This window comes from Podarcis cretensis (assembly GCF_951804945.1).
Source record: "Podarcis cretensis genome assembly, chromosome: 6".
Lineage (NCBI taxonomy): Eukaryota > Metazoa > Chordata > Lepidosauria > Squamata > Lacertidae > Podarcis > Podarcis cretensis.
Window position 1 is genome coordinate 53,511,809 of NC_137175.1, and position 26,719 is coordinate 53,538,527.

At 41.1% G+C, this 26,719-nt stretch overlaps 1 protein-coding gene across 3 annotated transcripts in view; it reads right to left on the bottom strand.

Moving 5' to 3' along the window:
• Window positions 1-26,719, bottom strand: part of EIF2B3 (eukaryotic translation initiation factor 2B subunit gamma) — an 89,819-nt gene that overhangs the window by 33,868 nt on the left and 29,232 nt on the right. For all 3 annotated transcript variants that reach the window (XM_079980418.1, XM_079980419.1, XM_079980420.1), the window contains exon 6: window positions 13,746-13,835. In XM_079980418.1, coding sequence (XP_079836544.1) covers window positions 13,746-13,835 — 90 coding nt within the window. The remainder of the gene's footprint in view (window positions 1-13,745; window positions 13,836-26,719) is intronic.

Here is a 26,719-nt window from a genome sequence, read left to right on the forward strand (position 1 = left end):
GCTGGTTAGAACAGTTTGTAATCCTGCGTGGATATTATTTTTTTTATCCAGTAACCATATCCAGACGTTTTCCATATAACATCACTTCCATACATCAAAACAGTCTTAGCGTCATTAATCTTCACCAATCTGCCTCCTTTCTCAAAACCTCTGAGGAGATTCACCAGGAATGCAGTCTGAAAACAAGTCCATTCTTCCTCCCGGCTATAAATCCTTTGGCAAGATGGCGACTCCGAATTAATTGCTGCGCCATTCCAAAAGCTCTTATTGCTTCTCGATCTCCATAAAGCATACTTTTGGTTAAAGTTTATCTCCACACAGACCTTAATCATCCTGCTTGGGTCAGTTCAACCGACGATTCTAATGAGGAGGGGTTCTTGTAAATCACATAGAAGGAAAGCAAAAAAGGTCCCCCCCCCATTCAGTCCCATTGTCAACATACCCAGCCTTTGGTGTATCTTCATCGTAAAATATTCCTGTTTCTCCAACCCGTCGTCTTCTTTCGCAGAGGTCACTTAAATTAACAGACTTCACTCCCCTTCTTCACTTGAAATATGTGCATTTGCTTCTTTTGTAATTAATTATTCCAAATTGCTGCAACTAGTGCGCGATCAGAGACAGCATCCAGGAGTGCCGAGGTCCACACGAGGGCATTCTGCCTAGGGCCCTCACCCCCCTCTTTCGAATTAGGGGGTGATTTATGGGCACAGCAGGCAAGGGCAGTGTTCCCCATTTCCTTGGGGCAACAAGGGAGGCTGCCTACTCCCATAACAGCCTCTTAATTACCCCGTGTGGGTTGGAGAGATGGTATTGTCGGCCATCTTCCAATGCGCCCCTAGTGGCCCCCCCAGTTGTTCTTAGGCTGCAACTGTCCTCAGCCCCAGCCAGCATGACCAAAGGGTTAGGGATGATGGGAGCTGCAGTCCAGTAATATCTGGAGGACTGCAGATTAGCCACTCCTGCTTTAGAAAGTTCCAGAGATGCTCTGAGAGGCACAGGCACTACAAGCCCTGTCCCACTCCACATTCACAACATAAAAGCATTAGCCATGTCAGTTTAAAAACAACAACAAAAACCTGGGTAAAATTAGAATCTAAATAGTTATGTTCTGAAAATATTGTTGGTACCAAGCAGCTTTCACTCAGCAGGTGTTCCTTTTTATAATCTTATCATGGTTTCAGACAAACAATTTAGTGGTGAAAGGATTAAAACAATTTTTGTGGCATTATAGATTTCTCCTCTATGTTTGTAACTAGGACACCTGGGACTGATTTGCTGTCTCCTTGTATGTTCCAGCAGTGCTGACTTATTTGCCTCACGAAATGAGGATAAGAGGCTAACTCTGCTTGTTTAAAATTGCAAGCTCTTGGACCACACATGGTTCTTTCCTTAGGGAGGAAAAAAGGCATTGCTTCTAGGTTGGCACATAGCAAAGATGAAGATCATAGAAATAAATCATGGAGAGTGAGTTATTTCACATGTTGAATGGATTCTTAAAAGATGCAGCATATGCACCAAGAACAATCCTGTAGTAGTTGGTCTTCTCACAGTACCATATGTATGACACTTTCTCAAACATGGAAATTGTCTGTAGTGTTGGAAAATGTGTATAGTGTAATATATGAAGTGAAATGAGAGGGATGTGAACATCTCAGGTTCATACATCAGGAAGCCATGGTGGTATTTGCTTCCTGATGTGTACAAGCCACCCATCATATATTACAGGACACACATTTTTTCCTACTCAGAGATGATGCTTGAAAAGTAATATGCAAAATGGCCTTGAGACATAGAGGAGTTGGATTAGGCTTGAAGCCAGAGTTGATTTTTTCCATCTCTGACTTCCATGGGATATTTCAGCTTTCATCCCCAGACCTACTGTAAAGATTAAACCCAGCATTTTCCTGGCATTGGTACCACTGAGGTTTTCAACCAAAGTTTCATAATTGTACCCTATAAATTTTTAGGCACTGCTTGTGGAGCAAGCTGAAGTATCTAAACATAATTATATTATTTTGTCATAATTTTACCCTCCTCTGTGCATTGTATTTTGCAATCTGTCCTTAATGTCTGAAATAATCACAGAGCTATAATCAAGAACTAATGAATAACTCTTCATTCTTGAATCACAGCATCTCTCCCTGCTTTTTACAATCTGAGTGCACCATAGTTCCTCCCCCGCTGTCTTGCCTTCTGCCATGCATGTGGGTATGTAGATGGGCAGTTTACTAGCTTAAAATGTTTACATGCAGCTGTGTCATTCAGCAATGATTTCCTGCTTGGGTTTTATGCTGAGTCCAAAACTGACAGTCCTGTCTTTCTCTCAGAGGCTGACCAGAGCATTTATGGGATCCATTACATATAAAATTGCTGTGTTTGTCAGAGGCCAACATTGTCTGATGCAATGTTGCCCAGCAGGGCATTAAAGAGATGGAAAAAGGAAGATGGCAAAGCTTGTCTCAGGATGCTTCTACCTAGCATTATATTGCCCTTCAAAAAATAAAAATAGGGGTGTATGTGATAAACAGCATGATCTCTAGCTTGGCACTATCAACCTGCTTCCTTTGTACCACACATTTTGTAGGGGAAAAATAATCACATGTGAATGCTGGTCATTCGGTGCTGCTTAAGCAGGGCTTATTGTGGATTGTCCCAGGGTCTAATGCTTTTGGAAGGTATTGTTTTATTAGCAGAAAGGCAGTGAGCAATAAAGCCTTTGGAATTTTCTTTAAGGCTTTTGCCAATACTAGTGACGGCATGAGAATCTTACATGGAAGTCTGCCAGCCAACTTCCGGGTTAGCGCCTCCGGTAATGGCGGAATTCCTCTGATCGGGAGGAATTTGCTTCGTGGGAATCTGGGTCTGGCCGCCACGGCGAAGGCAGAGACCCACTAGAAATCACAGGCGGGTGAAGCCTGTGAACGTGGGATTCGTCTGGCACCTTTTGCGCCTCCCCTACTTGCGGGGAAACCCGGTTTCGGGGATCCGGAGCGACATGGGGTGAGCGGCGTGGTGCTTCGAATTGACTGCTTCTTCCACGGAGCGAAGCCGCATAGCTGTTGCCGGAGAGCGCTGACTTTTTCCTGTGGACAATTTGATCTTAAAGCAACTACCCGTGAGTAGAGCGGAGAATTGGATTTTTAAACGTCTTAATTTGGTGCTGAAACGGGGAGGTCTAAAACAGGAAGTCCACCTTCCCCTTTTGTAAATAGATTGAAGCAATGAGGATGCAAGCTGAAGTCTCGGAAAGTCTATTGTAAAGGACTAAATTTTCATCAGTAAAAAATATTAAACCCCCCTTGGTGGCAGGAGAAGAGGGGGGAAAGTTTTGGACTGAGTATACCTGCAGGAGAGAGCGAACAGAGTTAATATACCACCACTCCGATCCTGGAAACGGGCTGCCAACAGGACTGATCGTGATTAGAACGTTCACTGACAGTTAGTTAAATAAGAGGAATACATTGTTTCCATTGTCTCTGTCTGCGTTTAAAAAGGAGTAAAAGTAACAGAAAATTGAAACTAACTTTATTGTTTGAATTGAGTTTAAAAGGACTAATACAAATAGAAACTGTTTCCCTCTAGAGGAACTGTTTCCCTCTAGAGGAAGCCTTTGAAACTCTCACAAGAGTTGAGCTGGGGGAATTTCCAGCTGCAAGATAAAACCTGTGAGATTCTGGGGACCTTGAATCGGTTAAGAATGTTGACAGAAGAGGCCTTAGTGGTTGTATTATGTAAGATAAGTGACTCATTGGAACAGCTTCACAAAAAGGTGGATGTGGTAACTACTAAAATCGACAATTTGGGACAAAAAGTGAATACCAATATAGAAACTATTCAGAAACTGACACAGGAATCTACTTTGACATGGCAAACTGCGGAGAAGGCTAGGGAGAAAGTTATTGCCGTTGAACCTAAAGTAACACAATTGGAGAGAGAGAGAGTCCCAGCCTTACAGATGCAATTTGATGACCATAAGTTGATGCCTGCTATGATTGAATTTAAAGAAAATCAGATTCCGAGGATCTGAGCCCTACCTGAACTGGAGAAGGAAAGTTTGATAGATTTCCTCACACAGGAATTTGATGACTTTTGGGACCGGGACTTGGGTCAAGAAGAGATTAAAACTGTGAGGGCCTTCAGACTTGGAAGAGGAGGGGAAAAAGAGAAGAACAAAATAAGAGACTGTTGGAACTACCAGAGGAACTTAGAAGAACAACAGTTAAGAGTGGAAATTTTGAAAGACGTTCTGAAATACCTTTTGGATCTTAGATTTAACTACAGAGATTTGGTTGCCCCGTCGAGAAGGAATAAAATTATCTTTAGGTGGGAGTTTCCCCGAGATCTACTCTTTAGCCTCAAAGGAAGGAAAATGAAAATAAGATCAGTGGAAGACAAAGTAAAGTTCATGTATAAATATGAAGAAGACTTGCAGAAGGGACTTGGAAAAGAGTTAAGAGCATCGGACAGAAGATCACCAGGTTGATGGACTATAGGGAATTGGCGGATTTGACTGGCAGAATCCGGGACCAGGGAGAAGAGTCGGTGGAAGAAGATTGGGAAAAGTTTAAAGACTATTTATAATTGTAAAATTAATGTGTGTTAGAAAAATGTTGGAAAGGAGTTATATGGCTTTAGTAGAAATGTTACAAGGAATTAAGTACAAATAGATTATTAGAGTATTAAAGGGAAAATAAGGTTAAAATATGTTAAGACAATTATATATTAAAGAGAAAAATAAGGTTAGAATATGTTAAGATAAATTACAGGACAGAAAACAGAGGAAGATGGAAAGGAATTGCTGAAACAGTTAATTAAAGTGGAATACAAAAAGGGAGGTGTGAGGAGGTCGTTGAAACAAGTAAATGAAAGTTAAGATACTGAACTTATTAGATGTGTTTTAAATTGTGTTTGTTTGGTTTTGTTAATTTAATGTTTTGGGGTTGGTGTTGTGTTGTGTTTTTGTTTTTGTATTGTATTGTATTGTTTTGTTTAATTTTTCTTTCTTTCTTTTGTAGTCTTTAAAATGTTAATAATTTTTTTTTTTTTAAAAAAAGGAAGTCTGCCAGCCAATGTGGCAAATTAATATGGAGCTGGAGCAAGAAGGAAGGGAAAGGCAGGAGGATTAACACTAACAGAGGCCAATCAGAAGGAAGATGGGAAGAGCCAAAGTAGCCCATCTTGATTCTTCAGGTAAGACAGAAGCAGCAGCTGCCAGCTCAGATTATAACAAAGGTGCCATCTGCACCATACATTTAAAGCAGCATCATACCACTTAAAACAGTCATGGCTCCCCTTCAAGCATCTTGGGAACTGTAGTGCTGTGAGCTCTGATAACTGTAGCTCCTTGAAGGGAATAGCAGTCCTCCAACAACTCTCATCACTCTCTGCAGATGGGGCATAAGAAGAGGTAAACTGATAAAACCCAGACATTTCCCCTCTTATCCTGGATCCTAAAGCTTCCCCAAAGGCCTCCAAGCGATTGAATTGTACTGTCTGATCCACATACAGAAAATAATTCAGCCACAAGTGAGTGAAAACTTGCAGTCATGGCAGCTGAAGCCTGCAGAACTCTGCAGGAGGAGGAATATAGTGAAGCAGAACAGAGGCAGGCAACTTACACGCCGATGGCTAAAACAGGACTCCCCAGCAGCATAAAAATCTCACTTGAAAAATGTGCGGTTTGGCCTTATTGCCACGGACAAAGTCTCATGCAAAAGGTTAACTGAATAAGAAAAACAAACTGCATGCAAAATCTGTTGATTTCTAAGACAAATCTAAAACAATTCTGGGGTTGGCTTTTTATTTTGAGGGCTAATATTTTTAGGACAAGGGTAATGCACACATGTTCACCAAATGAACATCTACACTTCATCGCACAGGAAGCTTCATGAATGTTTTCATGGAAGGGATGAAATTTCCATTATCCAAATAAAATATGTAAAATTAGCCACAGGCCTACAGCTTACAATATATTTATAAAATGTCCTTCATGCAGAACAAGATTCCCGCCTCTGCAGAACAGGATCCCAAGAACGGGCGTTTAGCAAAGCACACCCTAAATCCTGAAAAATATTTGACAACGCTGTTAGTAACAAAAACTGGCCCACTGTCATGCCAAAAAGCAACAAAACCAGCTACTCCAAAATCATGTCCTACAGATAATTCTTGGATGGTCTCCTCTGCCTCCTAGTCCTCTTGGCCTGACCCCCGGCAGGGATGGACACAGCCATTGCTTATACTTCCTTGTACTGTTTCTTGCTTGCTTGAGATGTTTTTACTACAAGTGTCACTCCCATTTCACTGGCTGTCATTCATTTTTATTTTCTATGTTTAAAGTTAAACACCATAAAACAGTATTAATGAGTATTAGCATTTTAATAGCGCCTCGTGTGTTTTTTTAATACTGATCTGTGATGAAGTGTGAAATCTTTTATTGTTGCCAGCCCCCACCTGTGAAATCTGCTATCCTTTCTTTAGCACTGCTTACAGGGTGGGAGTGTTGCCCTCCTCATTAAGAAGAGCAACACCATCACTTATTTTCTCAGGTATAATAGTAGTTACAAAGACCAAAGCAACAGAGCAGAATTGTTCCTTTAATTTCAGGGTCCCCCTGACTGATTGCTTCATTTGAAGGTTTGTTGAGACTGTAGGTAGGGTTTCTTAACATACTGAGGGATTAAGCCTAAACAATTATAAAGTTACTTCCCTGGAGCTTTTGCAAAGAGCTCTTTGGTTCTTGGCTCAGTTCCTCTGTTGCCTCCCTCCCACTTTTTAGTATCTTTCTACTATTAATATATGTCACTGCTTTGCCTTTGCCTCTCAAGCCAGCTGCACCTCCTATGGGAAGTTCACCTGACACTTCTGGAGAGCTGTGACTTGATATTGCTCTGGTCTGTCTTTTACACCACCATCTGGTAATATCTGGCTAGAATTTAAGCAGAGATTTGGCTAGGTTTCCTACCTCTATTATGACCAGGAAATTCATATTGATCTTAATAGGAATAGACCAGTGTTACACCTATAGCAGTATGGGTTTCTAACCGACAGATGCTTGTCAATTAAATATTAATCCTGCCAATTCAGTCCTGATGAGTTTTGCAGATTCAAAAAAATAAGAAAGATGTAAGTGGGGGCAGAGGAAGGGAGGGAGGGACAAAAAAGTAAAGAGGATAGAAGAAAGAGAAAAGTTAATTATGAACCCTGTTGGTACATAGTTCATGGTTCTCATCGTTTTAAGGGATAAAGCCAAATAACGTTTAAAAATGCCGTGTAAACCAGGCGCACTCTTGTTGGATCTCAACATTATTTTCTCCTGATCCTTTGATGGAGATTAAAAATTTCCATGTGAATACAAATAATGAAACAACAGTTACTTGGAGGTTTCCCCCCAGCTCTCTATTTCTCCAAACTAGAGCAACCAGTCACAATTCCCCTCCCCCCCTCAATCCCCACTGCTTTAAAGAAGAAGAAAAAAGTCAACTCACTTTGAAGAAAAAAGACAAAACAATGCCAAGAACAGGGGGATTAGGGAAATGATATTTATATCATGGACCAAATTAAAATGTCAATGCAGGAGGCGGGCAAACAGCCCCTACCATATATACACACCAAACATGTCTCTTCAAGGAAAGGGAAAAGAGATCTGAAAAGAGTTAATGCAGCCCCCAGTTAATACCACCTGCTTCAGACTCCACACTCCTTAAAAGACAGGGTTTGGGTTGATTTCCCACAATATGGCTTTAGTGAGCACAATGGAAGAAGCCATTATTAGCTTCTTCTTTTTTTAACTTTCTTTACTGAGTCCCGTCTCTAAAACTTAGGAATTTCAGAGACATGCTAAGAATGCAGTGCTAGCAGATGTGTGTTATATGCAACAGTAGGGAAAATAAACAGGCATACAATTTTTGGCCTGGACTGTGTGTACATCATTTTGCCTTATGTCTTTCCATGCTCACAGCTCCCGTTTGATCTCCTGGAAAAAAATGGCATCCACAAGTGTGGAGATTGCACTACTTTTCCATTCTACTGAAAAAAAAGTCATTCTGCAGTCTGAGAATAGATGGAAGAACCTCAAAGAAAATACAGGATGACAATGATGGATGGTGGTGCCATGAGGGTGTTTCATAAAAACAGTGAAGAAAGCATGGCAATTCCACAGTATATGTCTACTGTAGAAGCACTGGATAAAATCTATTATTTCCCTCATGCAGTGCTTATATTGCCACTGAAAGTGTCACATGGCTGTGGTTACAAAATGATACGTTCATCTACTGTTGTGTACCTGTTATATTACTAGTGACAAGAGTTTAAGTCCAAGGACACAGATCAGTTTGATGACTTCAGGGTCTCCATGCAGTCTGACAGTTCTATGCCATTGAATTTTATAACACAGAACAGGTACAGACCTTAAGTGGGACTATAAAGCTATGTTCAGAGATGTACCATATATTGGAGTTAGTTATTCCAGACTCCTGTTCCCAATTATTCATTGTTTCTGGTAACAAATTCAAAAAACAAAACAATAATCTCACTTAAATCAAACTAAGGTGCTTCTTAATATACCCCAATGTATGCAAAAATGTCCAAAGGTACTCAATAAGGTGGTATAGCCCCAGGCATGCTTGGATAAAACATTATTTGGAGCCAGACTGGCTTCAGACTGGTTTGGGGTCTGAAACTGACTCAGTTGCTCTGGTTGAACATTGTTGGGAGAGAGACGGTGTGTGTGACCTTGTTGATTCTCCTTGACCTTTCAGCAGCTTTTGATACCATTGACCATGGTATCCTCCTGGACCACTTGCAGAATTTGGAAGTTGGGAGCACTGTTTCATGGTGGTTCTGCTCTTATCTCTGAAAGCAATTCTAGAGCATAACACTGGATGACTTTTGTTTGGTTCCATGAAAGTTCTTCTGTGGTTGCCCAACAGGATTTGATCTTGTTGCCCAAGCTATTTAACAGCTATATGATGGCGTCATTAGAGGATCTGGGGTGAGGTGCCATCACTATGTTGATGACATCCAGTTCTCTCTCTGTTCCATCAGTGTCAGGAGATGAAGTCCAGACATTGAATCTGTGCTTAGAGGCAGTAATAAGCAGCATGTGGACCAAAAAACTGAAGCTAAATCCAGGTAAGATGGAGGTGCTATTTGCAGGTAGTTCCCAGGTCTGGGACCAACAGCCTCTTCTGGATGGGGTTGCTCGTATTTTAATATATCAAGAAATCAAAGGATTCACATACAGTTCTATGATTCCAAATACTCATATACCTACAACACTCTGAAATGACAGTTACAGAGACTGTTAAAATCTGACAGTGTGCACATCTGAAAGCTACAAATACAACTGAGACCAGCTAGGAAACATAGGCACCAAAGAAATCTAAGTAGCGCTGAGCAGAGAAAAAGCTTCCTATGGAAGAGGTGGTGACTTCAGTGCCCTCAAAGTTTCATTCCCTTTCAGGTACTCTGTCCTCCCCTACTGCAGGACCACCCCCAACTCTGTAAATCTTCAGATTTAAGAGTTATTGAGATAAAATAAATGGGACTGTTTAAAATGTAGGCAAGTGTGAAGCAGTGGTCTCCTCATAAGTAGGAAGGAAAAACAACAACCACATATCCTTAATTGCACATTTACTTAACAGACAAAACTTCATATTCCACATTATAAATAATTAGGATATACATTTTGTTTGCATTTTGATTACTAGAAATATTGCAATTTGCTCAATTTCTTCTGAACAAATTTGTTTCTTTATGCATTTTAATCACAAGGAAAGTATTCATTATACAGCCTGATTTTTACAGGGCAAAAAAATACATTCCAGCCATACGGCTGACGTGTTCTCTATTAGGTGTCCACAGAGCAAGCTCTGTTTTGCAGCCATCTTTTCGGCATGCGAGAAGAGAGAGAAAGAGAGAGAGAAAGCATGCATTAAGCCAGGAGTTTGGCTCTGCCAGACCTCCCTCACAGTCTGTAGGCCTTGCCAGGAAACACAGGTGACAGTGTGAATGATAAAAAGGCATTGAGAAGGGAAAGCAAAGCTATGGGCTGGTTTAGTCTGGGCAGCATCTTAATGTAAACCTGCAGAGGCCTCTGTGTACAACATACCACAAAGCAAATCAAGCAGAAGCGTATGGACAAACTATACCCTCATCAACTGAAGCAGAGCTTCCCACCCCCTGGTAATCTCAGTATTCTTCATAGGAGGTACAGGACACATTTCAACTTTTCCCTCGCAGGAAGAATTTCAAACTGTAGCTGAGGTTGGAGAAGCGATCTTTTCTGGAACACTTTCCCAGAGAAAGGCAGGTCTGGAGGGCTGGCTGAAGGAAGAGGAAGGGGAACTATAGAGGAAGTGGTTTATCAACATGCAGGGTTTTTCAATCATTTATAGTTGTTTTTTTAAATTCCTGTTTTTCAGAAGCACTAAAGGTGACAATTTAGCTAGTCTGAATACAAGCCAGCCAAGAGCTACAACTGGAATGTAACGAGCTTTTCAGCAGAGCACAGTAACCACGTTACTCAGCGAACTGCTCCACGCATAGCTTACCTTACAGGGTTACTGGGATGATAAAATGGGGAAGAACTGTATCCAGCACTCTGAGGTCTTTGGAGGCAGGTGGTGGGAGAGGTTAACTGTAATAATGAATGAAAACCAACCAACGCAGGTTGAATCTAGATAAATGGCAACTGCTTGGTCTGGTGATATAGGAAGGTGTGGAACTTCCCGCTATAGATGATATCCAGGCCCCCGGTCCTGTTCTGCTGGGAGTCATGAGGACTAGAACCAGAAATTTATTCATTTCATCATTTTCTATCTTGCCTCTTTCACCAAAGAGATTCAATGGGACTTACGAACAGTATTAAGAACAAAATTAAGATAATCCCTAAATGTACCCCATAAACATTCAGATTAATTAAGAACAAATAAATTCCAGAAGCACAAAAGTAAGCAAAACTGACCCAGCAAAACTTAAAACATGAACCAAATGCATTTTTTAAAGCCAAGTTTTAGCTTATCGTACTAATCAATAGAGTAAGGGTTCCCAATAGATCTTACACAGCAAGGGACTCTATAGGGTAGGTGGCACAACAGAAATGGCCCTACTCATAGCTAACACCAACTTCACCTCCCAAGGTTGAGGGATCTGAATCAAAGCCCCAGATGACACTCAGTATGTGCAGGGAGGAACATTCTGAATAAGACAGTTTCCAAAGCACACAGATTCCAAGCTACGTTTAAGACCAGCACCTTGAATTGAGCCCAGAAAATCACATAGAACCCACATGATAAAATCAGAGTGCTGCGGTTCTGTCAGCATTCTACATGCAGTATTCTGCAAAAACTGAAGCTTCAAAATAGTTCCACATAGAGCATATTACAGCAGCCTAATCTGGAGGTCACTACAGAATGCAAAGTCTGCCTTTCTCACAAATGGCTGTAGAATATTCAAAAGCACAAAGGCACAACAGAACATTCTCCTCCCCCCTTCTCTCCACAGCCCCCCACCACCCCCCAAACCTGGTTTAGGGGTTCGGTTCTTGCAACAATTTGGAGCAGATTTGTGGAGAGTGCAGGGTATGCACAGCGGGAGGAAAAGCCCTGTTGTGCAAGAGGAAATCCCTGCACTGATGAGATGTGGGTAGTTGAATACAGTACTGCCCCTGTCCTTTTACCATTCGAGTGCATTGTACTGAAGGGAACATCCTGCATGTAGATGTATTTTTGAAGCTGACCTCTCTTCCTTGGCTGGCTTTTTCATGAACAAGTCAAGGTTTAGTAAACTATTATCTCTGCTGTATCACGTAGCAGCATTTTTTACTGATTTTCATTCTATCCCACTCACACCAGCTTTTTTAAAAGTAAAAAATAGAGTTGCATTCCTGAAGTTTCCTAAATCCAGACATTTGGCTTTCAAGGTGATGAGAGACACTGAAGTACACGGCCTATCTCATTTACGGTAGTGACTACAGCAAGTGGTAATAAAAGTGAGGGTCCGTGGGCTCAACTATGGGCTGCTCCTGATTTTAAGGCAAATGCGCCGACTTTTTCCTACAAAGACTGTTCTAGCCAGGATTGCTCTCTTCCATAAATGGTTGTTTTGCTTCCTCTCAGTGGGTGGTCTCAGTTTCATAGAAGAAACACCACAAGTTAAAGAATACAGGATGTATCAAAGATGTGCAAGGTTATCCAGGATGGGGTGGGATTTGCAGATGCACCAAACAATATACACACAAAAGGAATGGAAATATGTTAATTTTGTTAACAAGGAAGCCCCAATAGATGTGAATTAAGAGAAAGCAGGCATGTATTAGGTTTCTCTAAGAAACCAGCAAGATTATTGGTTCAGTGTGGTATATCCCATCTTCTATTGCTACTGCTTTTGGGTGGGAAGTTATCAGTCATAAAAAAATACACATTTGAGGGTTTGGATTTAATTTAAGTGTCTAAACAGCTTGCTTTGGTCTTGTCAGATACAGTTAACTGTCAAGCATTTATGCTGAACAAACTTCCCTCTCATTTGATATGTTCAGCTAGCAGAGGTCCTGTGGCAACTTCTTAGTTAAAACCAATGAGCCTTCCCATATCACACATGGCACCAGTGGTCAACTAATTTTGGATAGACTTGGTGGCCCGTGCATCTTTTGTCAATATGATCAATGTCATTTCTTGTTGTTGCTGTCGTATTTATAGTGATTCAGTACAATGCCTTGCAGCTGTGTCTGCAACTATGCAATCTGTACCAATGTTTCAGGAAAACTCAGTTAAAAAGTTAATGGTTAAAAGAACATAGCCATCACTAAGAAGCAGCTCTGACACCAGCTGTATCTCTGAAACACAGCAGAAGGTCAAGGACAAACAGAGGCACCTCTGCGGTTCTCCTGCAGTTCAGAAATGGAAAGGGGCTGTGGACTCCTGCAGGCCTTCTCTGCATCTGCCATGCAGCTGGAGTTCCATCCACCTGAGGCACAGGCATAAAAATGAGCCAATGGGGAGGGCAAAGGCTTGTTTTAGCTCTTTGCTGGCATCGAGCAAGCATGAAGCTAAAGCAAATTGCAACCTTCCTCCCATCTTTGGGGCTGGAATCATCCCTCCACCTTTGTAGCTCTGTTTCTGGGAGGAAGCTTCTGGCTTCTCTTGTTCACCAGAGCCCAGCTGATTTTTCATCAGGTGAGGGCTAAAAGCAAGATTGCTGAACACAGTGTCTCACCAGAAGTGCTTTCTTCCACTAATAGTGTGCAGGGGTGATATACAGACAGGGTTGTATTCAACATATCACTAAGCAAATCATTCTCTCCCTTTCCTCCCCCAATGTGCTTCCTAAAACTGTTCTGAGCCCCCCCCCCCCAACCCTCCAAAGCAGATTTGGAGATTGTGTGGCATAAAGGGGCATTTGTATCTGACATTGTCACTACAGGGTTGGCATAGGTGGTGGAAGAGATTAACCTATGGAACAGAGGTTGGATAGAAAATACTGCAGCTGCTAGAACGGGAAAATCTTAAGGGTTTGTTGTGTTTTGTTTGTTTTTTAAGAGAGGAGGAATTTAGGAAGCATTCAAACCCAATCAATGGGGTTGAGAATCATAAAAGTATCTTCTCTCTGCCCACCCACCCTCTTCCAACAGTGGAAGAATCTCTGAACAGAAAATCCCACCTTATGCATTCCACATAATTTCTAATGTGATTATTAAAACGCTTTAAAATGCACATGTGATTTAGACTCTAGAAGACCTCTTTCCTTACCTGTTCTCTACAAGGAAATCTACCACACATTTCTTCAAGCAATACAGATGAGCATCCATCAGTCCTGTCCTAATGTGCATTTTAGAATGCCTGGAAAGGGAATGAAAGAGAGTGAAGTTATTCGGCTCTGCATTCCACAGCCATTTTAAGAGCTCCACTTTAAAATCACTACATGGTAAAACTTTACAAGAGACATCTGTGTTCCCAAACCCTTGCTGCGGAATTAGTAGGGAGGTGAATGTTGATGGCTTCCATGACTAGACTGTGTCATACAAACATACACCTGTTCATCCATTGCCCTTATTCCATAAGTGCTGTAGGCTCCAGCCTGCAAAAGCTTAGGCCACAATTAATCCAATAGCCTTTGAAGATGCCACAAGACTATTTGATAAGGTTGTTGTTGTTGTTGTTGTACCTCTAATACAATGGGTATTCTTCACAAGTATTTTGAATATATTTTCTTTATTTTTTATTAAATGCAGAAACCAAGTTACTATGAACTGTAGTAAGATTTCAAGTTAGGTATACCAACATCACTTTGCTAGTTATTTCTATAGAAACACTAATTTTCTCATGTACTACAGTGGTGCCCCACAAGACGAATGCCTCGCAAGACGAAAAACCTGCTAGACGAAAGGGTTTTCCGTTTTGGAGGTGCTTCGCAAAACGAATTTCCTATGGGCTTGCTTCGCAAGACGAAAATGTCTTGCGAGTTCCTGCGGGTTTTCCCCCCCTTTCCCCCCCTTTTTCTAAGCCGCTAAGCCGCTTATCTGCTTATCCGCTAAGCCGCTAAAAGCCGCTAAGCCGCTAATAGTGCTAATCCGCTAAGCCGTCAATGGGCTTGCTTCGCAAGACGAAAAAAACCGCTAGACGAAGAGAATCGCGGAACGGATTCTTTTCGTTTTGCGAGGCACCACTGTATATGGGATTCCCCCCACATGAATACATTTTAAATCAGGGTTTGTTTCTTCTTAAGAGACGGTATTACAAATGTTGGTGTTGGTGGCATCCATCTGTCTTGAGAGACAATGGGAGTGCACCTCTGGAAGTGAAGTCAAACCATTGCATTAGCAGCGCCAAAGTGACCTCCTGGGGGCACAAGTCTGGGCAGTGTGCATGGTGGTCTTGAGCTGTGCACACAACATGGACAAGAGATCATGACATGCAGAGGAGAAACATGAAACCTAGGGATTTTTTTGTTTCTTTTTTGCTAATGACCTGCATCATCACTTTAAATTCTCCTTGAGCTGCAAATGTTTTTAACACAGATAACTCAATCAAAGCAAAAGTAAAATACTACATAGTGCTTCATGTTCAGTCCTGTCTTCTGCACGTAAAAGCAAACATGTACTGTAAAGAAACTAGAATCATACAGTTTGACACTGACTCCTGAAACCAGGCTTACCCAATGAAGCAGCATAATCAGGGTCAGAATCTAACCATGAGGGTCAAAGCAGAATATACAATTGGTGCATCTTGAATGAGGCAAGATGACAGTTCCAGTTTTGCTCTCTCAGCAATTCTGCTACTTACATCCATGGGAAAGGACTCTATTATTTATAGCACAGTCCTATGCAGTGCTTTTTTCTAAAAAAAAATGTTTAGGGGTACTCTCATTTTGACTCAAGAAAATCACCATTTTATAGTTCAAATCAGGAAAAAGAAATACAGTAAATGGACAAAAGTACAAAGATTCACCAAATGTTTAGGGGTATGCGTCCCCCTGCATCCCTCCAGAAAAAAAGCACTGGTCCTATGTATGTCTACTCAAAAGTCCCACTTCTGTGTTCAATTTTCAGTGAGGTTTAGGGTAGATCCAACAAAGTTAGAAGAGTAACTTTCTTCGCCCTTCCACCTGCCTTGCTACACCCAACCCAATCGGCTCCAAAAGTTTGGGGAAACCTCCAGATGAGATTTTATGAAGTGCAGGGGACACACAAGGCAGGAAAGGGTAGGGTAGTTCCAATGCACAAACAGAAGCCATCTTGCTCACATAATGATTTTGTAGGATACAATCCATAGTCCCAGATAAGTGTACAAAGGATTGCACCTTTAGAGTGCAAACTTACACAAATTTACCTCTGAGTAAATCACACTGAACAGGGTGGGACCTGCTTTTGAGTAGACATGTGTTTTAGTGTGACTTTTACACTTACTGAAAGTTCCCAGAAGCAAGGTTCCTCATTCACTTAAATGGCAGATTGCACCCTGTATGTTGCTTTGACATGGGATAGGAGACTTCACTGAGTACACAAGGAACTTTGGACTGTAGCCAAAATATTGGCTTTTTATTATCTTCTGCTCAGAGAATTTGGGATAATGTATAATTGATTTCTGGGTCAATACCTGTAGTATCCTTCCTATTTAATTTGTTGGTTGAATTAAACATTTCAGCCAAGTGTGGCAACTACAGAAACTGAAGAAATTGTTGGAAATGAAACTTCCTCTTTTCTCTTGTAAACTGGAGACAATGTGCTGGAGAATTTGGAATTCTCATATGTTGCCACCCCACACAGCTCTGCTCAAATCCAATGCAGCTGCAGGTCACATTTCAACAACAAAAAAATCCCATATGCATTCCACTAACAGCATAAAGCAGGAAACACCTCCCTTATTCAGGGTAGTACACCACAAAAATAACGAGGTTTTTGTTTATATCTGAGCTTTAAGAGAGCAATTCCAGAAACTGCAAGTTCCTACATGGTAGTATTGATTTAATTAGCCTGAATAGCACATTTTGTTTGCGTTAAAGACCTCCAACACATTTATTAAAATGGAGTCATAAATGTTAACTGCTTGCTCAACTACTTAAAGATGACCAAGTGCGGGGAAGATACTTCAAAACTCATTTCAAACTCCTTTATAAGCAAATGCAGCATGTTTTAAGGGAGTTCAAACTATATTTAATTAAAAAAATTACCCAGTCAGTCAATCAGATCATACAAATCTTGCAACCCTGCCAACAATCAAATACAAATTAAAGTCATGAAAGAATTTATGGAAGTACAAACCCTGAAGCACTGCAATTCTATTCCTGGCAAATACGACAACCTTCCGTGTTAAAACAAATCTAGGTAGGATTAAAAAAATATTGCCCTATGGAGTTCAAACAAGTATGGATCCTCAGAGTTTTGAGGCTAAATCTAGAACTAAACACATCAGAATAAAAAAAAATATATTAATAGAATAATATTCATGTCTGTTAATTACTCCCTTAATTACCAGTTTCCCTCCTCTGACCCAACACAGTGAAACTAGAGCACCTACAAAACTGACTGATAAAGATGAGATTCCCATAAAACATGGAAACTCAACTTTCAAAGCAACAAGGGCCCTAAATTTAATTAACATTCAGTATCGTCACATATCTCTGTCTGAGACAGCCTCTCATGAGAGCACTAAATTCTTCCTTGCATAGAGGCATGAGACAAAAGTAGTACCTTTGTCTTTTATAATTGTAGGGGTGGTGAGGGGGACAGAGGGGGCTTTAGTCTTAAGGTGCAAGTGTGTGTTTTAAAGACTAAAACAATTTCTGTTAATTTCACTGAGGGATAGTGGGAGAGGTATCCTTAGTGCTGGAAAATAGCTGGAAGTTGTACAAGGTAGGGCATTAAGAAAAGCTGCAAAAGAATTTTGGGGATGACACAGAGTCACAGACAATGGAGAAGTCCATAAAAACCACAATGGCAATCTTCTATTGGAAGACAAGACAAGGGGCAGGACCTAATTGCTTAAAAAATGGAGGGGGGAGAATCATTTCAATAAAGAATAAAAACCCATGTTCTGAATAATGGATTCAAAGCAGATGGAGGTGGAAGATTGATTTTCAATGACTTTGCTTTTGTTTTAAGCAGTGTTTTTTTTCTAAAAATAAGTTTAGGGGTACTCCATTTTGACTCAAGAAAAGCACAATTTTATAGTTCAAATCGGGAAAAATAATTACAGTAAATGGACAAAAGTACAAAGTTTCACAAAATGTTTAGGGGCATGAGTACCCCTGTGTACCCCTAGAAAAAAGCACTGTTTTTAAGAGGCTTTCCCCTTAACAGAGACTTGAGCTATGGGCAGACTATTGAGCAGTGGAGGACGGAAGTGGTGCAAGGTATGAAAGTCCAAGAACACCAACATATGAATCTGTCATCAAGTTTATCTAATTTGGTCCTGTTCTTTATGGAATAAAATTAAGGCTTCCTGGAAAAAAAGCATCAGATACAAAGCATGCACAACAATGGTCTAGTTGCTATTCAAAAAGACATTTTTCAATATGGTGTTTTAGAAATGTAGAGAGAATTTAGGAATCTATTAAAAACTGCCATGTGGTCAAATACAATGGAACAAAAAGCTGGTTAGGCATATTGTGTTGGTGCTGCTTCTCACTCAACATCTTTCCAGTTTTATAATGAACATTTAGAACTTGCAGGAATAATTCAAGAAGAGACTATATACACATTGCACTAATTATGTTAACATTAGCATGGAACATACTTGAAGTTAATAAACCAGTGATGAATAATTTTGAATATTTTGGATGTACTGCATTGACAAACACAGGATGCTAGAGCTAAGCCTCCAGAATTATGTTTTTACACAGTAAAAGTAGAATAGTGTAGTAACTGCTTCATGGAATATTTGTAGAAGAAGTATGGAGTCCTGAAGCAGCAGCAGTGTTATATTCAGTGGCATTAGCACAATAGAAATATCTGAAATGAACTGAGACATCAATGTCAATGACATCTTAAAGAGGTAGCGATGGATAAACAGGGCAAGCATTCTTCTTCTGTGATTAATCAACATGCAAGAGGGGAGAGTGAGGATGACCATGCTAGTTCTGCCCCCATTGCTCTCTATGAGCTGGAGAGGGAAACTTCTCTGCTCAAGTAGGCTCCCTGAAAGATTTAGAATGACAGAAAATATGGGTTCTATATCATGCATGAGTAGAGAAGGTTCCCTGCCCCAGGAGTTATCCCTCCAATTCATGGAGGGAGATTGGGTGCTGGTGGTAGAAAGTTGTACATGTTACCTCACACTCCCCTCTTGCATCTTGTGGAGATGTAGAAGTAGAACATATGAATAGGATAGTAGAGTCAGTTATATGGGGTAAGGTAGTCACAGAACCATAACACAGCTCAAACGTGAAGTATGAGCTGGTTCACATGACCTGCTAAGCCAAATCTTGGGCTTTAATTTCATCACCAAAGTCCCTTCACCACTGAAAAAAAGACAGCAGTAGGGCTTTCCATCAAGAGAGATAACATAGACTGGGTTGAATGGGTTTCAAGGAGGAGCTAACAGATCTGTTCTACAGCCATCTCTCTCTGGACCAATTCAGAAAATATGCAAAAGCACTGAAAAGAGGATACTTTCCCCACACTTCCAATTAGGGTGACAACTGGTTTTCAATATCGTGATATATCACCAGCTAAACATTGTGATATATTGCTATGTCACGATATCTGAAACAAAGAAGGAATCACGCAGAGGTGAACAGGAAAATGTCCTGGCAACTGCTACTACTTAGGGTCCAAAACGGATAAATTATGATATTATCAATCACCTCATGATCACTTTGATCAGCAGGCAAGCCAAAACGCAAGCTGAAAATGCAAGTTGCCAGGACATTGTCCTGCTTGTCTCTGTATAGTTCCATCTTTATTTCAGACGTTGTGGTAGATTGCAATGCTTACCTGCTGATAACATTGCAGTGTTTAGCTGGTGAGTTATCGCAATGTTCAGCTGGTGAGTTATCATGATGTTGAAAACTAGATATCACCTAGCCCTTACACACATTGTGATTCGCAATATACAGTGGTACCTCAGGTTAAGTACTTAATTCATTCCAGAGGTCCATACTTAACCTGAAACTGTTCTTAACCTGAAGCACCACTTTAGCTAATGGGGCCTCCTGCTGCTGCCATGCCGCCGGAGCCCGATTTCTGTTCTCATCCTGAAGCAAAGTTCTTAACCTGAAGCACTATTTCTGGGTTAGCAGAGACTGTAACTTGAAGCTTGTGTAACCTGAAGCGTATGTAACCTGAGGTACCACTGTATTGCCAGCTCAAATATTATGAAACAATTATCATGATTTGAACTTCAAACCGGTTTTGGACAATAGATCAATATATCACGCAGCCCTACTTTCAATTTAACTATCTAAGGCTAAGCAGAAACCTCCATATCTTCCTACAGTCTTTTGTGCATACTCCCCACAGGAGAAGTCCCCACTTTGAATATTATGCTAAAACAAAGGAACAGGATGCAAGAGTCACCTGTGTCATCCTTTTTGGCACCTCTGAATAACACCAGGAGTAACTCTTTGATGAGAAGTGTTGTAGCATAGGGACTGGGATTGTATTCAGATTGGATTCACAAAACTCTTTCTACTGAAAGATGCTTTTATTCAGACACCTTGCAGAAAATATCCACATGAATTGCACTAATGCAAGTGATTCATGTAACTTAGGAGAGTGTCTTTCATCATAAGATTAGACTACTCTCTCTCACTACCTTCATCTCTGTCTCACATGGTCATAAAAATTCTTTCAGAAGTGTGATGACTGAAGTTAAGGAACTGCCATAGGAAATAGGATTACAAGGCAAAACTTCTCCTTTGAGGGGTTTTGCTGGCTTTCTTCTACGTTTTTACTCCAGACACTCAGTAGCTGACAGAAACTTTTATTTCTTTTTTTTAAAATGAACGTTGTAGGTAGCAAGCCAAAGTTGGTGGAATTATTAAGCCCAGATATAAAAATCCTTAAGTCAGTGCCTCTAAAATTGTGCCTTTGTTATTTTTCCTCCGATTCCCAAGCCTTTAGCACAGGTTATTAAACTCACTTGTTTTTCTGAAAACAATTAAAGTTGTCATTCAGTTTTCAGGATTCTAATAAGAACCCAAAACATTCAGTTCTCCACAACTGTTCAGTTTTATCCATACTAGAAAGGAGTCACTTCACATAACACACACTATTCTAGACCCAGCAAACTCAAGCAGTGTGTTGGAAAATCAACCATGCTAAACATACACACCCATTATCTACAACAGCCTTCCCCAACCTGTACTCAAAATCACATCATCTCTGACCACTGGCCATGCTGGCAGGGGCTGATGGGAGTTTTAGTTCAGCAACAGCTGAAGGTTGCCTGTTCTCACCCTGGCTTTAGTTCATCTTCAGTGGTAAGCACTCACAACTTCTTACATTTTTCTTCTCAGTTTCCTCTTTTTAAGCAGCATGCAATTGTGAGAATCCTACCCAGCTTCCAAAATGTCTCTTATCTTCATACACCAATGTACTTTTGACAATGGCTGTATCCTAGCACTGTATTATTAAGGAATAGGTATATCAAGCAGAGGCCGGAGAAGGAAAACAAGAACAGAACATGAAGGAATGCTCTGTCTTATTGTGCAGACAGATAGTGAGGGGGACCCCCCAAAAATAATAATAATGGAAAAACCCACAGGTTAAAGGGCTTTGCCCAACACAGAATTTTAAATTCTGGCCTTCAGCATTCTCATTAAGTACACTTGGGGCTGAGAGGGTGAGCAAAAGTAAAACTGAAACACAGAAATGAAATAATTTTGACACAACCACGCTCCAGTAGTCTGGCCATTAGGAGAAGAATGGAGCTGAATGTGGAAAGAATCCATTATTCTTTCAATAGCGTCTGGTGCAGCTAAATATGTGCTCACATACTCTCCTTCCTGAAAAGCTTAAAAAAAAATCAATAGCTGCATGGCCTGGGAAAGAGGTGTTCACTGAAACGCTAACGCATGGACCAAGCACAGAGCAGTACTCTACCTGATGAACAATATGTTTCAAGTACTCTTAAAACCAAAGGCTGCAGGAGAAAAGGGAGTCTGAAGAGGTCCTGTTCTCAGGGGTTCTTTTTAGATATTCTATCTGGTGGCTGCCCTTCGGGTGAAATGTTCCAGCCACAACCCTAGCCCATTCTACTGCAAGAATTGAAAAATGGGGCCCCTCTGAAAATAATCAGGCTTGCTGAAAAGCCTTTCCTGCACAAATAGTTTTAATAATAATGCAAACAGAAATTGGCATCCCCCCCCCCTAGGTTCTAGCTGAATTTATAGTACCCTGAGATTCTGTTATTACTATTCTATCTGGCCAAGACTCAGAGTTTCAAGTGGGGAGCTCAAAAATATTCAACAATGTTCACTTTATTTGACCATAGCTTATCCAATGAGTGTGATGTTCAACTTCTAACACTTTAAAAATAAGTGACGCTTACAGCAGATGCAATGCAAGGAATCTGATAGTCCCTGGATTATTATATCAATAACTGCTATAGTATTTTAAAGCACATAAGCAGTTTTGGCATCTTTTCTTGACCATCCTCATAATCCATTATGCTAGTATTCAGTGGCAAGCAAAATTTTGCACCATTTTTATTCCAGTTTTATTGCAACAATTCATTTAGTTGAGCATGTTTCACCCCACAATCAATTCCTATTTTTTGAACAGCAGTTTGAAACTTTGCCCCTTCTTTTTCTTGGTTTTTTAAAAGGGTTTCCTCAGTTTTCAGATGGCATCCCCTTTCCTCCTGCTCATCCTCAGAGTCAACGTGAAAAAGACACAAGATAATCCTATTGTACACGTGGGGAGCCAAAGATGAAAGGTAATGACTTGCCAATAATAGCTAAAACATATAGACAGTGGTCATGATCCAACAAGCTCCTTCATATGCTCACCAGATTTCTCTCAGGAGCATTTGCAATCCACATGCTGTACACATTTCATATATAGTCTCAATACACTATTGCAACCAAGCTGAAGTGCATGTTACTAAAGTGATTGACTAGAGTTCTCCAGCTTACATCTGCCTTCCCTTCTGTTTCCCATTGTGTCTATTTTTAGATTCTAAGCCTCTGGACTTAGAAATATACAGTTTGAGGAAAACACCATATATATTTAAATTATTTAGTGATACATTCATTTATTTAAATTATTCATACCCTACATTTTGGTATGCCTATCCTTCCAAGATGTCTTACAAGTAATAATACTGTCATGGCTTTATTAATGTAGCAACTAACCACAAACTTCCCCACAGGATTATTAGTGGTAATAGGTCAGGGAGGAGGGAACAGAAGGGCCAATCCAGCTCTTCGCCTGCTTTTCTCTCTCTCTCTCCTGGGAACATTCCCAAAGGGCAGTTGATAGTAGAACTGCCTATGGGGGTGGGGGGGGGGAGAGAAGCAGTACAGTCCTGCTAGAACACGTATTTTCTTTGCTTACCTGCCTCTTTCATCTTCCTGCCTCCCACTTCTCAAATCCTTTGCATATGACAACTTGGAGAGCAGCTGGGGGAGGCTCCAAGGTGGTCTTTGCCTTCCTCCTTCGCTCTCTTCTTGAATCATTCTCCATAAATACATACATACTTTTTTCCTACACCCAGGTTATTATTGTGTGGAAATACTTGTTTTCACTCATGCTTCCATCTGACTAGCCTAGGACCAGAACCAGACTCTTGAAGTGGCTTGTCTAGTTTCTTGCTCCCACAAAAGGCTTCCATGTTAGAGGCAGTGCATTCAGCAGCTGGAGAGAACTAACTTTCACCTTTCAGTTGTTGACTATTTATGTTCCACAAGGCATGAAGATGGTGGCCATCAAACAGGGTAAAAGCTGATATAGTGTCTCACTCTTTTATTCCTTTCTCCAGTTACAGTACAACCTCTACTTATGATCATAATCCGTGCCGGAGGCCCATCCACTGGGCAAAGCCGGCCGCTAGTAGAGGCGCCATTGTGTGCACGTGCATTTGGCAGCAGCGCACTTCTGCGCATGCGTAGAGGCGGCAGCCACTTGTGCACATGCGCAGATGGCAGACGCCGCTTCCGTGCATGCGCAAATAGCGGCAAATCCAATGTTTAGTTCTGGGTTTGCCGCGGTCACAACTTGGAACGTCTGCAAGAAGAGGCTGATGTAAGTCGAGGTTCCACTGTACTTGGCCTGTCAGGGAAACTAAAGAGAAATAATACGTGCGCACGCGCTCTCTCTCCTGTGCTACCAATCAAATTAATAATAAAACCATAAGAGCAATTCTGGTTGGGGACCAACTGAACAACAGTCAGAAGATGATTCAGTGGATTCTCCACCAATAAAAGGAGGATTTTTAAAATATCATCAGTAAAAGCAGAATGTCCTAAATGACCTCACAAGCAATCCACTAGTTCATGTTTCCTGCTGATATTTAATTTGCTGTTTCGACCTGATGGTGCTGAGTTTCACCACAGTGAATAGCATTGGCCACGCACAACATTCCCTCAGCAGCCAGTGCAGTAAGTGTAGCAAATTGGCATTATGTAATTCCAGTTAGTTCAATCAATACCAAATGTAGCTAAGTTTAAAAACAATGAGATCACTTTCGTGTATTCTTTCAAACTGCATGCATTTGTAGACAAAATGATTGGGTTTGAGTAACAGCCCTATCTGTCCGAGGCTTCTTGGAGTAAGGCAAATCAATAGTAGCTTGCAAAATGAAAATAAAATGATCACACAGGTAGCTGAAAAAATAAATCCCACAGGGGTGTGGGGGAATTCCTGTACCCACCTTAAAAATGCTGTGCTATGGCACAACATTAGACATTTGCGGGATAGTAACAGAAGCTGCAAAAAGAGCTTAAGCTGAGTTTAGTAGCAGTCTCAGGTCTCTCAAGGATTGAGGACATTTAACTTTTTAGGAAGGAACAGCCACATGCCTCACATTACTCTTGCAGTGCTTCATGTAATATTTCTTCTCTATTCTGCTTCCTTACATTTGTCAGTATATTTCCAGCCAGGGCAGGGGTGTTAACTCACTTTGCATTCCAGTCTGCTTTGCGTCATGGAGTTCCGCAGCCCATTGATGAGTAACATATGTCTAACATGTGGCCGAGAAGATTCAGGCCGTGTTCAAATAGGCATGGATAACTCTTCTGACCTCTGACTCAGCCTTCTGCGCCATCCCAGCAGCACAGTAAAATGCGGCTAGACAGCTTAGGAACAGTCCACTAAGAGGATGCTGCCCAAATTCAAAAGATCAATACTTTATATATACAGTGGTGCCCCGCAAGACGAACGCCTCGCAAGATGGAAAACCTGCTAGACGAAAGGGTTTTCCGTTTTGGAGGCGCTTTGCAAAACGAATTTCCTATGGGCTTGCTTTGCAAGACGAAAATGTCTTGCGAGTTCCTGCGGTTCCCCCCCCCTTTTTCCCCCTTTTCCTAAGCCGCTAAGCCGCTTATCAGCTGATCCGCTAAAAGCCGCTAAACCGCTAATAGCGCTAATCCGCTAAGCTGTCAATGGGCTTGCTTCGCAAGACGAAAAAACCGCTATACGAAGAGCCTCACGGAACGGATTAATTTCGTCTTGTGAGGCACCACTGTATATATCTCTCACACAGGCCTGTTCAAACTTAATAAAAAAGGAGCATTTATGATTCACCAGTGTTCACATTCTCACCAGGAAATTTGATACTGCTTTCCCACCCTCAATAGTGTCTCTTAAGGTACACAGTTGCACACTTGTACATTTGGATGTACCAGGAGCTCACACAGGCCAAGCTTCATCTATCAAATTTGACCATATAGAGGCAGAAAGCCACCAGGATATTGTCTCCCATGTGACCAGCATGCAGCCGTTTTACACACTATAGAGAAGCGGGACACTTAAATTCAACAACAACTCTGGCCCAAGTGAATTCCTTATTCCTTATTCAATTCTAGGCAAAAAGTCCACATTCTGTGTGCACATGCAACAAATAAAAAAATAATTGATATGTATGTGTGTGCGCATGTGCAGACACACTCACTCATGTTCACAGAAGGGTGAAAAAGGTGGGCCATTAAGATGCTGATGTGGTTCTGCAACTTTGGCGTTCATTCCAAGCAAGATCTATCTTGCTACATATCTTTTCAGGCAGCCAATGAGGATACATCTGTTTTGCTGAGACTTCCATTATCAGAAGAGTTTATAGTTAATTTAAACTAGCTAATGAGGTTTTGACTTTTTTATATAGTTTAAACTACTGAAGTAGTTTCTAGCTTGCTTTCAAAACATTGGGACCCCCCTCCACATGCACAGCTGTTTGCACTTGAGGGAAATTGCTTTGGTATTTATTATTATTGATCCAGTCTTCTCTAAGCACTGCAGCATCCACAGATAGGAACATAGGGACCTAATCAGCCCTCTCCCTCACATTTCTTCAGGTATGCATGGATTTTATAGGAATACATGCACAGCTTTCAGTTCTACAAAAGAGCTGATGTGCAGAACTGCAATGGGGGAAGGGAGAGGGGCACATACAGAGGATATACAGTGGTACCTCAGGTTACAGATGCTTCAGGTTACAGCCTCTGCTAACCCAGAAATAGTACCTCGGGTTAAGAACTTTGCTTCAGGATGAGAACAGAAATCGTGCAGCAACAGCAGGAGGCCCATTAGCTAAAGTGGTACCTCAGGTTAAGAACAGTTTCAGGTTAAGAACGGACCTCCAGAACAAATTAAGTTCTTAACCCGAGGTACCACTATATAGCTCAATAAGAGGACTTATGCTTTGCATACAGAAGGTCCCAGGTCCAATAACTGACAATACCAGAACTTTTGTTCTATTCCTTATTATTAGTGTAAGAGTTTGTGTCAACATCACATAGGGAGGTCCTTTGTTTATGCATTTATTTATTTATTTATATTGATAAGGCGAGAGATTAGGGGGTCCTGAGTTTGGTTGGTTGCATTCAGTTGATTGCAGTGTGGCTTGCTTATATGTGTGTGGAGGGGGCAGGTTGTTGGGTCAGGCTAGCCATATTGATTTGTATGCTGTTGGGGGGGGGTTATTGCCTTGTTGTGCTGTGTGTCAGTCTCTACAGCCACAGCAGGCGCTGTAACCTTCCAACAGTTTGACTTCACCCCCAAAGGCACATTCCTCTATTGTCTTCCAAGACAGACGGATGCCAACCAACCACTGTAGATGGATCAATGGTC